This window comes from Citrus sinensis, chromosome 8 (assembly GCF_022201045.2).
Source record: "Citrus sinensis cultivar Valencia sweet orange chromosome 8, DVS_A1.0, whole genome shotgun sequence".
NCBI classification, from domain to species: domain Eukaryota; kingdom Viridiplantae; phylum Streptophyta; class Magnoliopsida; order Sapindales; family Rutaceae; genus Citrus; species Citrus sinensis.
In genome coordinates this window covers 27861566-27873368 of record NC_068563.1, presented here as the reverse complement: position 1 = coordinate 27873368, position 11803 = coordinate 27861566, and the positions used below count along the sequence as shown (strand labels likewise).

General features: G+C 32.6%; 3 protein-coding genes across 5 annotated transcripts; all 3 read right to left on the bottom strand.

The window, feature by feature from the left end:
* Positions 1-140: 140 nt before the first annotated feature.
* Positions 141-1268, bottom strand: LOC102620856 (uncharacterized). Its single transcript, XM_006488097.4, has 2 exons — positions 813-1268; positions 141-727 (listed from the first exon to the last, which is right to left on the bottom strand). Exons 1-2 carry the CDS (start codon positions 972-974, stop codon positions 203-205), a joined length of 687 nt encoding a protein of 228 aa, XP_006488160.2. The 5' UTR covers positions 975-1268; the 3' UTR covers positions 141-202.
* A 1302-nt stretch (positions 1269-2570) lies between these two features.
* LOC102619439 (uncharacterized) lies at positions 2571-5115 on the bottom strand. Of its 3 annotated transcripts, none has more exons than XM_025102217.2 (5): positions 4864-5115; positions 4423-4586; positions 3657-3991; positions 3099-3214; positions 2571-3012 (listed from the first exon to the last, which is right to left on the bottom strand). In XM_025102217.2, the coding sequence occupies exons 3-5, from the start codon at positions 3921-3923 to the stop codon at positions 2919-2921; spliced, it is 477 nt and encodes a 158-aa protein (XP_024957985.1). In that variant the 5' UTR covers positions 3924-3991; positions 4423-4586; positions 4864-5115; the 3' UTR covers positions 2571-2918. The 3 variants fall into 3 exon arrangements, with proteins under 3 accessions (XP_024957985.1, XP_024957986.1, XP_006488159.1); XM_025102218.2 differs by having other exon boundaries at positions 4504-4586; XM_006488096.4 differs by lacking the exon at positions 4423-4586.
* A 117-nt stretch (positions 5116-5232) lies between these two features.
* On the bottom strand, positions 5233-6863 carry LOC102619152 (adenylate kinase isoenzyme 6 homolog). The gene is made up of 3 exons (XM_006488091.4): positions 6596-6863; positions 5782-5927; positions 5233-5690 (listed from the first exon to the last, which is right to left on the bottom strand). The coding sequence occupies exons 1-3, from the start codon at positions 6791-6793 to the stop codon at positions 5504-5506; spliced, it is 531 nt and encodes a 176-aa protein (XP_006488154.1). The 5' UTR covers positions 6794-6863; the 3' UTR covers positions 5233-5503.
* Positions 6864-11803: the final 4940 nt, after the last annotated feature.

The window sequence follows — 11803 nt, the reverse complement described above, 5'->3', positions numbered from 1 at the left end:
ATGTTATATATATGCAGAAAAATTAATGACTTGAATAAATTTGATAGTGACTTTAATATCTTATGGCTTTACCATGTGTAAACCTTATTTAACGATAAATTAATGTATATGGCAAGCGTAAAAGTGAGGACACTTAGATATGACAAAGAAACAAGCAACTTTGTTAAATATTGATATAACTTTCATGGCTATCAGAACTTCTTTAGCCCTGATAAACAACACTAATATATGAATTATTGAAAAAAAATATTGAATGGTATGCCGAAATGGAACTGATGAGTTGTTCAGCAAATGTGCAAAATAAGATATCTGCAATACAAAAGTAGAAGATTACTACATAACCTTTTAATGAAGTTGTTCCAACAAAAGACTGTAACATAATACCCATTATTTGTCTAAAATTCTGTGCACTTAGCTCTAATTCCCAACCATTAACACATAATACCGACCTTGCCGTGTCAACCCTCTGTAATAACCAGTCACAAAGTTTTCGTTTCAAACGACCACACTTCATCTCCAGTAATTGCCCAAATCCAATAGAGCAGACGGCCGCTTTTTGTTCTGCCCGCAGTTTACCTACAACGGAAGCCAATCGCTCGGGCACACACCTAGATACAAACTTCGGTCTTTCCCCATTCAAACGACCTACTCGGTGCCTTCCAATTGTGTACTTGCGCCTTTTATCAGTTGGCAGATTCTTGAATGCCATTCCAATTTCCTTCCTAACCTGCAATGTAGTAATAAGATAAGCTAAGGTCTCATTATTCTTCAATATTGTTTGTTATTAAAAAATTTCAAGTCCATCCACTAACCTCTTTAGTTATACATGCGTTTTCATCCTTTTCCTTTAACTTCTGTACTGCTTCTTTAGTGCAGTTGTCGGGAAAATAAAAATTATACATCGCATCAATTGCAGAATTTATCACTCCTAAACCTTTAGTTTGGGTATATCTACGTTCATTTATTTTAATCATTCTTATTTTCCATTATGATCATTCTTCACTATCATCATCATGTGATCTATCATTTAATATATAACATTAACTACATGAAAAATACCACTGAAATATCAAATATATCTTATCAATCTTCATTCAATTGCATTTCATAATATCAATTAAATTTCCCAATTACGTTACAATATTATAATATGTTACATGTTCTCTTATACCCATTAACCTAACAATTAAACTTGAAATTCAAACACTGCAATCAAATCGATTAACATTAACCTCCAATGCATTGTTTAAAACGAATATTAGAATCTTACTTACAAGTACGAAATGAAACCATAATTGTTTTGCCCGTTTTTCTTATCTTCTGCACTATTTTCAGCCTCTACCTTCTTCTCTTCACTACAAAAGGCAACTTCATCTAACTCCGGTTCACATGTTAATACTTTGATGCAATTTTCACGAATACCTTCTTCCCTTTGCTCTGTCATGCTTTTAGCAGGATCAATTCTGGGATTTGTCCAAATCACCATGTTCCAATAATCACGACCCACCCATAACAAGGAATGATGTTACAAAAATTATATGGTGAAAACAACTTCACAAGATGATGCTTCACATTTTACCAAATTCTGCCACATTCCAGCGCCTGTAGCTTCGATTTTATGGGGCTGCAATTTTTTTGGTTTCCCTAATTTGTGATATGAAATAATGAAATACGAATTTGGTTATCTCGTTTGCTGCTTCTAATGCTTTCCTCTTTCAAAACCTAGGTACTGTACTTTCTTTCTTCAATTTTCTGGCTTCTTTATTCAATTTTCTGGCTTTTTCAGCCACTCGTCACTCATCATTTCCATCTCAAATTTTCTTTACCGACTAACCCCTTTGCTTCCTTTTTTCAACAACCGTTTTAGCAGGTAGCCATTCTTTTGTTTTTAAAAATGAATATCCAACCACTACCTGAACCTTGTTTTACGTTATGTTTCACCACACCCGTTGGATCTACAAATTAAGGAATCCAACGGTTCATGTTCTGGTATTGTTACTTACATCAAATGTAAGTTAATCGCTGCCCTCTTTCTTTAAGAACAATCATAAACAGTCATTTCATGGTCGCTTGGGCTTCATGGTCGCTTGGGCTAAGGTGATGTTTATTTTTTAACTTAATGATTTAAAATAATTATACTTAATTAATTAAGTTAATTAGAGGTGTTTGTTTTTATAATTTAATGAGATTTTTTAGATAATTTTGACTTAATAAAATAAGTCAATTTTTTTGACTTTTTACTTAATGGAGAAATCTTAATTAAGTCAATTATTTACTAATGTCAAAAATATCTCTGCTTTATAATTTATTTTTCATGTCTATTTCAAAACTCACCCATAGACATTTACCCAACATAAAAATATCTTTATTTTTTCTTATTAAAATTTTAAAATAATTATGTATTCACTTGAATATAATTTTACTTATAAATGTTAAAATATTGTGGTATTTAATATATTATTTATTTGACATTCAAATTTAATAAGGATACAAATGTAAAAGTACATAGTTTCAGCTTTTAAAGTTGAAAAAAACAAACAACTTAATACTTATTTTTCGAGATTCAGACGAAAAAATAAACATATTATTTAGATTAAGACATTCAGATCTATTCAAAATTCAGATTAATTCAGGTCTATTCAGATTTCAAATAAAAAAACAAATGCCACCTAAGTTATTGGAAAAAAGGAGTTACTTCATGTAGTTTGCAGAAATGTGACACACACCCGATGTTTAGCTTCAATTTGAAATAAGTGGACACAAGAAGATACCGTACATGCCACTTTCTTATTTTCGGTGACAACGGTTGTGTTTGTATCAGAAACTAGAACTCAACATGTCCAACAATAATAATAAGCACGTATGTTAGCATCTCCAAGAAAACGAAGCTAAGCACGCCATCTATCAGACAGACTGCATTACTCCATAGCTAGACTTGGTAGGAATGCCATTGCCTCACCATCAAGAACAAGAAGCTCACCATTCTTAATGCACTTTGTTGAGAATTTTACTCTAAACAATACAATCAAGAACCCAATTAACCGGCTGTACTAATATTCAAACAAAATGAGAAACTTCGTTAAGTGCTGCAAACTTACAGGTATCTCTTCTTCATCTCTCTTACATTAACAGCTTGTAACTGACCAAGAACTTCATCTCCAATATAAACAGGCAACCTGAAATGCAAGCTTTGGGAAACATACACAGCTCCGGGCTACAAATTACCGAGCAATTAAGAAGTCAGGTATCCTTTGGGGGAGGGATTGCTTCTCAGACTTTGGAATTGAAAAATGAAAACGAAATATGTTAAAAGGAATTACTAAAAACAACAGTAATCAGGAAAAGCCCACAATCAGGTAAAGCCTTCCAAGAAAATCACATCATCTGATATGCTCCCCATCAATGCAATAATGTTTTTTCAATTACTAGTTTCAACCACAGAAAATATGCATTGGTTAGCAGTCAGCAATGAATTAAACTTCTAACCTTTTATTTTTAGTTTTTCTCCATTCATGCTTGTCTCTTTCATACAAAACAAAAATCAGATGTGTGGTGCCGCTATCAATTTTTCACTTTCTGTCCTATAAAATCAGCAGCAACCATAATACTACACATGGAAATGAAGAGAAAAAAGAGAAACTAACTGTAGGACTTACAAAATGGGAGGAAATTATCTGAGGAAACATTGAAGCAACAAGCATCCCATGAACAAGTCGATCATCAAAGCCGGCATTTCTAGCAGATTCAGAATTGAAATGCAGAGGATTGGAGTCATGACTTACTTTAGAATATTCAACAACATCCTCACTGGAGAATATCCTTGTTTGTCTCAGGATGTCTCCAGTTTTAAGTATGCGAGGTTCTAGGGATGAAAAGTATCTCAACAAGGGGGGTTTAGTTGAGAGCAAATTGTTGATAAACATTCTTTTACCACAGCTAGAAGGTATTTTGTCGTTGGATCCAATAGACACGGAGAAAGTGATTCAGCAGCCTATAATTCAGAGGGAAGAAAGGCTTTTAACAAAGAATTAAGACATTGGATGCCTTGACAAGAGACAGGTAACCTGATTAAAAATGTCGAAAAAGCAAGGTTTTTTTTTTTTTAATTCAACTGCAACTTGCAATATATTCTATCAACAGTTTAGCATCAAGTATTAAAACCGAATAAACAAGAAAAACTAGTTCAGTTTTGGGCAGCATATTACATATCAAGCTCAGTTTTTCTGCTGGTATATTAAGCTTCATGCAACTGGATTCAGTATCAAGTTTCAAACCCCACAGCTCATTCTCACTCTCACCGTACTACCTTAAGCCCATATCAGGATAAACCAAACATTCTTGAACATAGCAACAATTCATTGGAAATCCTTACAAAACAAATACCACCAAGTCTCATCAATAAACATAATCATTAAATATTACCTGCACAGGTATGACTTCGAATATTTCACATACCTCTTCCACTCTTGTATTAATTTGAGCTTCTTATTTCACAAAACTAACCTTGGAAATTCCTAAGACGCACATTGTTTACATTCTATGCATCATTATCCTCATCATCATCCAGATATATGCTCCAACAGGAACTGCCCGTAAAAAAATTGAAGACATGTTGACATGTTGAGCCAGCAAAACAGAACAAGGTCGCCACCAGTATATGAAGTAAACAAAACAAAACCCCTTACAAATCCCACACTAATGCAGTTTCATATTTCAATTGAGTGCGAGTGTATCTGTGTCATTTCATCGAACATGTGGGGAGCAAATGCACCCAGTTGCGAACCACTTGATTCATAGAGAACTTTAACATAAAACAGCAGAACAGAGGCACCAATTTGAAGCGTATGCGAGACAGTAGCTTACCTCAACGTTTCGCTTTGCCAGAATATGTAATTAGAGACAGCTCGTTTTTGGTTAACTTTCTCTTAGCCTCTTTCTTAGCTCCGTTCTGAATTGGTTTATATTGTTCTCTTAGTTGGTGAAAAAGTTCTTTTTCATTGTGATATGTACGCCCAATAAACTGGCCGTGCACTTGACAAAAGGGTGCAGACTTTTTACTTAATTATTCCTCAATTTTTAAATTATTTACAGAAAATGAACCGAATGACACTCACGGACCAAGGTGTTTTTGAATTGGCCTCAGCATGTTCTTGTTTTTTCACTATAAATTAAAACCAGTCATACATAAAATCATCCCGCAAGTCTGCAACATAATATAATCTCATTATTCACTTCATGAAATAGCCAAATTATAATTGGAAAAAAAAAATCCCATTAAGTTGTGATGCTTCTTACATGGCCACAGCAAAGGGAAGTTCCAAGAGAACTACATATACAAAAACGAATTCAACCAAGAACTTAACAAATCAAATTCCAAAGACGAACATGCAAGCAAATGTAAAACATTAGGATTGTATAGATGTTGAAGTGCATGTTTGCAGCTGTTGTGCTTTTCCTTGATTTTGAAAGTATAACAGCTAACGTTCACCACCCACTAAACTCTCTAGGATCGGGGCTGCCAATTCCTGACCCAATCTGTCAAAATTGCAATATTTCTAGTGATGTCCTCAATTGTATCACTCTTCAATGCCAAAACAATATCCTCTGGGTAACTTTCTTTCGCCTCCTCCAGCAGAACTTGAAAAATTTCACATTCTATATTGTTTGTGAGCTTTGCCCCAGTGTAACCTCTGCCAAAAAAGTCGTTTCTTGAGAATTTGAAAGAGTAACTAAGTAAAAATAACTGAAATAAACTAGTCATAAACACCCAATATCAGCTACCTCTTAGTCAAGCGATCATACAGCACAGAATTTTCAGTTTGAAGTACAACCACTCGATCAAACCACCGTTCGGGAAAGAAGTCGCATCCGTGGTAGTCCACAATATTTCCACCTTGTTCCATTATATCCTCTAGTTCATCGCACACCTACAAAATCCGCACAAGAACGAGTGATGGATGATGCCCTTCCTTCAACAATCAATCAAAATACATATGATAAAGCAGATTCAATTGCGATCAGTTTAAAATTTCCCTATTAGAATTTGAGAAACAACCACTTGCTTAAGGCTCTATTCAGTATTGCTCTCTAGCCAAAATTGTAAAGTGTTTAGTAACCACTTGCAACTGTGGTTGAAAGCTAACTGATTTTGCCTCATAATTGTTTGATAAAAAATTCTTTTTACCTTTGCTATTTTGTCAATATTTATAAAATTTAAAAAATACATTTCATTATAAAATTTTATTTTGCGTTTAGAGCTTTCATTTCTCAATGGCAACAACACCTCGATGCTAAAGGGAGCCCAAATACCATGCCCAAAATTTAGTTTTAAATTTTCATTCTGCTTTTCCAGAGTAAATTTAATTTCTACACAATGAAATTTATAATATTAAAATAATTTGATATAAATAAAGATAACCCAAGAATGAAAAAAAATCAGAATTCAGGAACTATCAATTTTCATTTTTTGATAAATTACATTCACCGTAATTGAATGGAAAATTAAGCACACTAACAAATTTAAAACATAATTTATTGAATTCAAAACAAACAAAAAAGCAAGGAGATTTAGCTCAAGATTTTTTTTTTAAAATACCAGGTCTTCGTTGATGACGTGGCATTCGAGCTCATCGTCCCAGCCGTCGTGTAAATTTTTTTCTCTGACCAATTCTCCGATGTTAATGTGACGGAGTTGCGTCGACTCTGCTAGAGCAGTCGACGTCGTCGTTTTACCAGTTCCCGGGGTTCCGGTGACTAATATATTGGGTCGACTCCTCTTGCTATCCTGCGCCATGTTGTATATTGCGCACTCCTCTCTTGTACTCACTGAAATTCAGAGTTTTCCAGTACCGATAAACCCTAGTTAGATGAGATTTAAGGGTTATGTGCGTATGCCGAATTTCGGGCTTAATTTATAAGCTGTCCCTACATTTTGTCTAAAATATGAATGATGCCATAATTTTCCCGATCAATTAATTAAGTCCTATAATTTTTTGAATTCTTACTTCCATTACTGATTACACTAAAGCCCTTCAGGCTTGACCGTCAGTGACAATTATTAAAATGATTAATGGAATATTGATTTTTCTATTTCACTTTTATAATAAAATAGCTAATATTACCCATAAAAATTTATTAAATAATGAACTTATTAAGACTTTGATAACTATAATTACTAATATCAAATTTGACAATCAGGATACAACTTGTGCAATGTTGTTAATTGAGAGTAAATGAATGAAAAATATGATCTTGTATGTTGGTCACTACGTAACAAACAGTCTACTACATCAGTTAGGTATATTGGCATCACCTTAAAATTTAGGACTTTTTTGGTTGATTTGATAAATTCTATGGTTAATTTGATTTAATATGAATCTAAGGGGCTTCGCTTCAAATTACCATGCAAATTTAGTGCTCTTTCGTGTTTTGCAAGCAAAACTATCTATATGTGAGTTCCCGTGTAAAAATTATCTCAATGAACTGCATATTTTTTTCACTGAACATGGTAGAGCAAGCCCTAATCTTCATCATCATCACCTCTCTCTCTCTCTCTCTCTCTCTCTATATATATATAGATATTTACTTTGAACTCTCTCTCTTGCTCCCATTTAGAAACTAATAGTAAAATTCTATATATCCACACTCTTTGTACGGATGCTTGCATATCACGGTTTGGATTAATAAATTTTGTTAATTGGATAGATCTATACACATAAGATGAATTAATTCTGTAAATATATATTTTTTCTAATACGAAAATTTATTGATGCCACTACCGAATCAGTGCTATCTTATAGAGGACTTCATTCTAGCATTTTTGCTGAAAAGTTGATGTTATTTTGTCATTGTAGGAAAATGAGTACATTGGGTACCTCTTCAGGAAAGCAAAGATCACAGCTTGAAATTAAAGATGCTATATGAATGGTAATGCTGAATAATATTCTTTTGCAGGACCTGATTCGCTCATTTTTCTTTTTACATTTCAGTTGGTGCAGTTAGCAAAGGAGGCAGAAACGAAGAGGATGATCTTGAGACGAAGCAGAGGGTCGTCCTGCCGCCCCTAGTCCATGATACAGTTCAGAAAGATGAGGGTTTGATAGTTTCCTTTCCTACAGGTAGAGCTTTTGTTAAAATTGTTAAATGCGTCCATGTGATAGCGTACCAAAGTACCTTTTTAATGATTCATTTCAATCCTTTATTGAATTATTCAAAGATGTGAATGGGGAACTGCTTCTCTATTTAAGCTGCAGTTTGTTGTTACTACGAAAAACAAGAAGTGACTTATGCCTCTTGAGATTTGCCATATTGAGACAAACCTGCAGCTTTTATATTTCAGAATTTTTGAAAGCAAACTTTGCTGATTTCTTGAATAACTTGTTACAGAGGTCTAAGTGAAATTTGGAAAAATAAATCGAAGTGTCTGTTCATACTAAAACTTATACCAAACGTTTGTTTGCCCACCATTTATTTAATTTTCTTTTGTCACTTTTCAAAATGTTAGAGATCTATCTTCAAGTCAATTTCAGGGATGCATGCTATTGGTAAGCATTCTCTCTGCCAGGAATTACTCAACATTCCAGGCGGTTTTGGAGATGGTAGGCCGGTTCATAGTTTGAGTGGTAGCCTCGCAACTGATGGTCTTGGAGAAGGTACGCTGCCTGTTCATAGTTCTACTACAGTCATTATGTCTTTGATTGATTAAAGATCTTTTTGGGTTCTTAGTACTATTAAAATTATGAATTCTTTTGGGTTCATACATATTATAGGAGAATTCTGGGACAGAGTTACTAGTGTGCGCAGAAGAAACCAATTTTCTGTACTACTTGCTGACAAGTACGCAGAATCTTGGGGGAAGGTAACATCCTTATTTTTACATGCAAAAATTTTGACACTAGATTAAAAAAAAAAATCATTGTTTTTAAAAAAAATTTATTTTCTCCTTGGAATTTTTTGGCCGTGTATCTAGAACTGTCCATTTCCCATTCATACAAAGGTATTTCAATTGATTCCATGTGGAATAGAATGGAAAAAATCCAGTTGTTTTTTTTCTAATGATGTCAAATACATGTCCCTTTTTGCCTTGTCTGTTTATGCAGGTCTCACAAATTTGCCGCAACACTAGGGCCGTTGCTATTCCCGTTATACCTGATTCTGAAGGTTGAGAATTTCGGTGTCCCTCTAAACCTATCCTTAAATTAATAAAATTCCTTGCTTTGAGATTCGATTAGAATTTTAATTTTTCATCATGCAATTGGAGATACAAATGAAATATTCATTTAGAAATCACTTTTTCCTGTATCGAGTATCCATATTTTGTACATTTTATGAGAGGTTTTACTTGCATATGATTCAGACTCCGATGACTTCTTTATTGACAGCTATGAGTGGGAACCTTTTATAATTAGGAAAATATCTTCCTCTGATTGGTAGCATTTACATCAAAATATATTTGACTCATGTACGAGAGTTTGCTAGCTAATGTAATGCTTTATGCCTATATAGCCTTTATGGATAACGCAGAATTTTCCATCTTCTCATCTTAGCTTTCACTTTAGGAAATAAGTGGCACAAAATATCTAAAAGCTCGATAGAGCTAAGTTCATAAGAAGATCCTTATCTATTGGGACAATTGGTTTGTCTATCAGGACTATGGAGAAATAGAACTGTGGCAGTGTTTACTTTTTGGAGTGGAAGTGAGGAGTGTGGATTCCTCCCACTCCAATATTTACTTCAACAAAATAGAGAGGTATTGAGAATCCACTCCGTAAGCCCCACCTATTTTTGGAGTGGGGAGTGGGAGTGGGAGTGAGATTCCACTCCCACCTCTCCCTTTTCTACCCTTCATTTTTAATTTAATTTAATAAAATAAAATAATTTATAATTATATTTATTTAAATAATATTATTATATTTAACTAAATAATAATTTATATTGATTATAAGTTAAAATTACTTAAAAATAATATTATTATATTAATAGAGAATTAATAAATATATGCTATCTTTATTTAATAATATAATATTATTATATTTATTTTAAAAATAATAGTACTATATTTATTTAATATTAATAATTAATAATAATAAATAATTTATTCTAAGAAAATATTAATTTTGTACTAAATAATATTACATTAATAAATTTAATATAATTATATAAAATAAAATAATGTTTCATTTTATATTTACCCTCTTTTTATTAAATTTACTATAACTATATTTAATAAATATTTAAATATTATTATTATATTTAACTAAATAATAATTGGGTTTGATTCTAAGTTTAATTTACTTAAAAATAATAATATTATATTAATAGAGAATTAATAATATTACTATATACAATCTTTATTTGAAAATATAATATTATTATATTTATTTAAAAATAATAGTATTATATTTATTTAATATTAATAATTAATACTAATAAATAGCTTATTCTAAGAAAATATTAATTTCATACTATGTTAATAGTAAAAATATTTCATTTATATTGCCCTTATCAATAATTTTTAATTTATATAATTAAAATTAAAAAAAAATTGTGATGTTCATAATTAAGAATATTAATAATTCTTATAAATTTACAAATATAATAAAATAAATGTTTATTCATTAAATATATTTTTTATTAACTTTGTAATTAAAAACTATAATTCTTTACATAAGGATAAAATTATAATTTAAAACTATTTACTCTCAATTCAAGATAAAGTAAACACATAAATTAGATTTTGATCTCCATTCCATATTTCCATTCCAGTGCAAGTAAACACTCCCACTCCACACTGTTGGATGATTAACAATTAAAACACACAAAAAACACACTATTTTATTTCTTCAACAACACTCCTCGCCAATTACAACTCTTATTTTTTACTCTCTACACCTTAGAGATTTTGATGCTTCACTTGATGTTTAAACCAAAGGGGAGAGGGGGTATTTATACATGAAACAAACTAATCATAACCATTCATTTATTCAACTAATAAACAAATCCTCACCATCCATTAAAACCTACCACTCACCAACTTTACCAACCACACCTAACACACCTAACACAAATAATTCAAACCTCACCAACCATACCTACTCATGGAACCTTCCATGAGTTGGGCTTGATTTATTCATCTTGGATCAAGTTTATGATCCAACACCTCCCCTTAAACTTGATCCTGTGACACCAAGCAAACTTCTGAATCTTACAAAGTCTTCTTGCTTGAGTGGCTTAGTGAAGATATCAGCTGCTTGATCTTGTGATTTTACATACTTGATTTGCACTTCTTTTCTTGCAATACACTCTCTTATGAAATGATAGCGAGTGTCTATGTGTTTACTTCGATCATGAAAGACTGGATTCTTGGATAGGGCAATTGCTGATTTGTTATCAACACAAATCTCGGTTGGCTCTTCTTGTACCAAACTCAACTCCTTCAGCAAATTTCTGAGCCAAATTGCATGACAAACACTTGATGTGGCAGCTACATATTCAGCTTCACAGGTGGATAGCGTGACAATTGGTTGCTTCTTTGACATCCATGTGAAAGCAGTATCTCCCATGAAGAACACAAATCCCGTGGTGCTCTTTCGATCATCTACATCTCCACCCCAATCGCTATCGCTATATCCAACAAGCTTGTAGTCATTAGAAAATGAGTATAGCAAGCCGAAATTAGTTGTACCTTTGATGTAGCGAAGGATTCTTTTTGCAGCTTTAAAATGGGTGGTCTTTGGATTCTCCATGTATCGGCTCACAAGTCCAACAGCATAAAGGATATCTGGTCTTGTGCATGTCAAATAAC

What these genes read in the sequence shown, in the direction of transcription:
- LOC102620856 (XM_006488097.4), bottom strand. Translation starts at nt 974, where the DNA reads ATGATTAAAATAAATGAACGTAGATATACCCAAACTAAAGGTTTAGGA. An exon ending in ACGCATGTATAACTAAAGAG is followed by an intron (nt 728 to 812) that starts GTTAGTGGATGG and finishes ACTACATTGCAG; the next exon opens with GTTAGGAAGGAAATTGGAAT.
- LOC102619439 (XM_025102217.2), bottom strand. Translation starts at nt 3,923, where the DNA reads ATGTTTATCAACAATTTGCTCTCAACTAAACCCCCCTTGTTGAGATAC. An exon ending in AGATAATTTCCTCCCATTTT is followed by an intron (nt 3,215 to 3,656) that starts GTAAGTCCTACA and finishes GGTAATTTGTAG; the next exon opens with CCCGGAGCTGTGTATGTTTC. An exon ending in GAGATGAAGAAGAGATACCT is followed by an intron (nt 3,013 to 3,098) that starts GTAAGTTTGCAG and finishes TGTATTGTTTAG; the next exon opens with AGTAAAATTCTCAACAAAGT.
- LOC102619152 (XM_006488091.4), bottom strand. Translation starts at nt 6,793, where the DNA reads ATGGCGCAGGATAGCAAGAGGAGTCGACCCAATATATTAGTCACCGGA. An exon ending in ACGTCATCAACGAAGACCTG is followed by an intron (nt 5,928 to 6,595) that starts GTATTTTAAAAA and finishes CGGATTTTGTAG; the next exon opens with GTGTGCGATGAACTAGAGGA. An exon ending in TATGATCGCTTGACTAAGAG is followed by an intron (nt 5,691 to 5,781) that starts GTAGCTGATATT and finishes CTTTTTTGGCAG; the next exon opens with AGGTTACACTGGGGCAAAGC.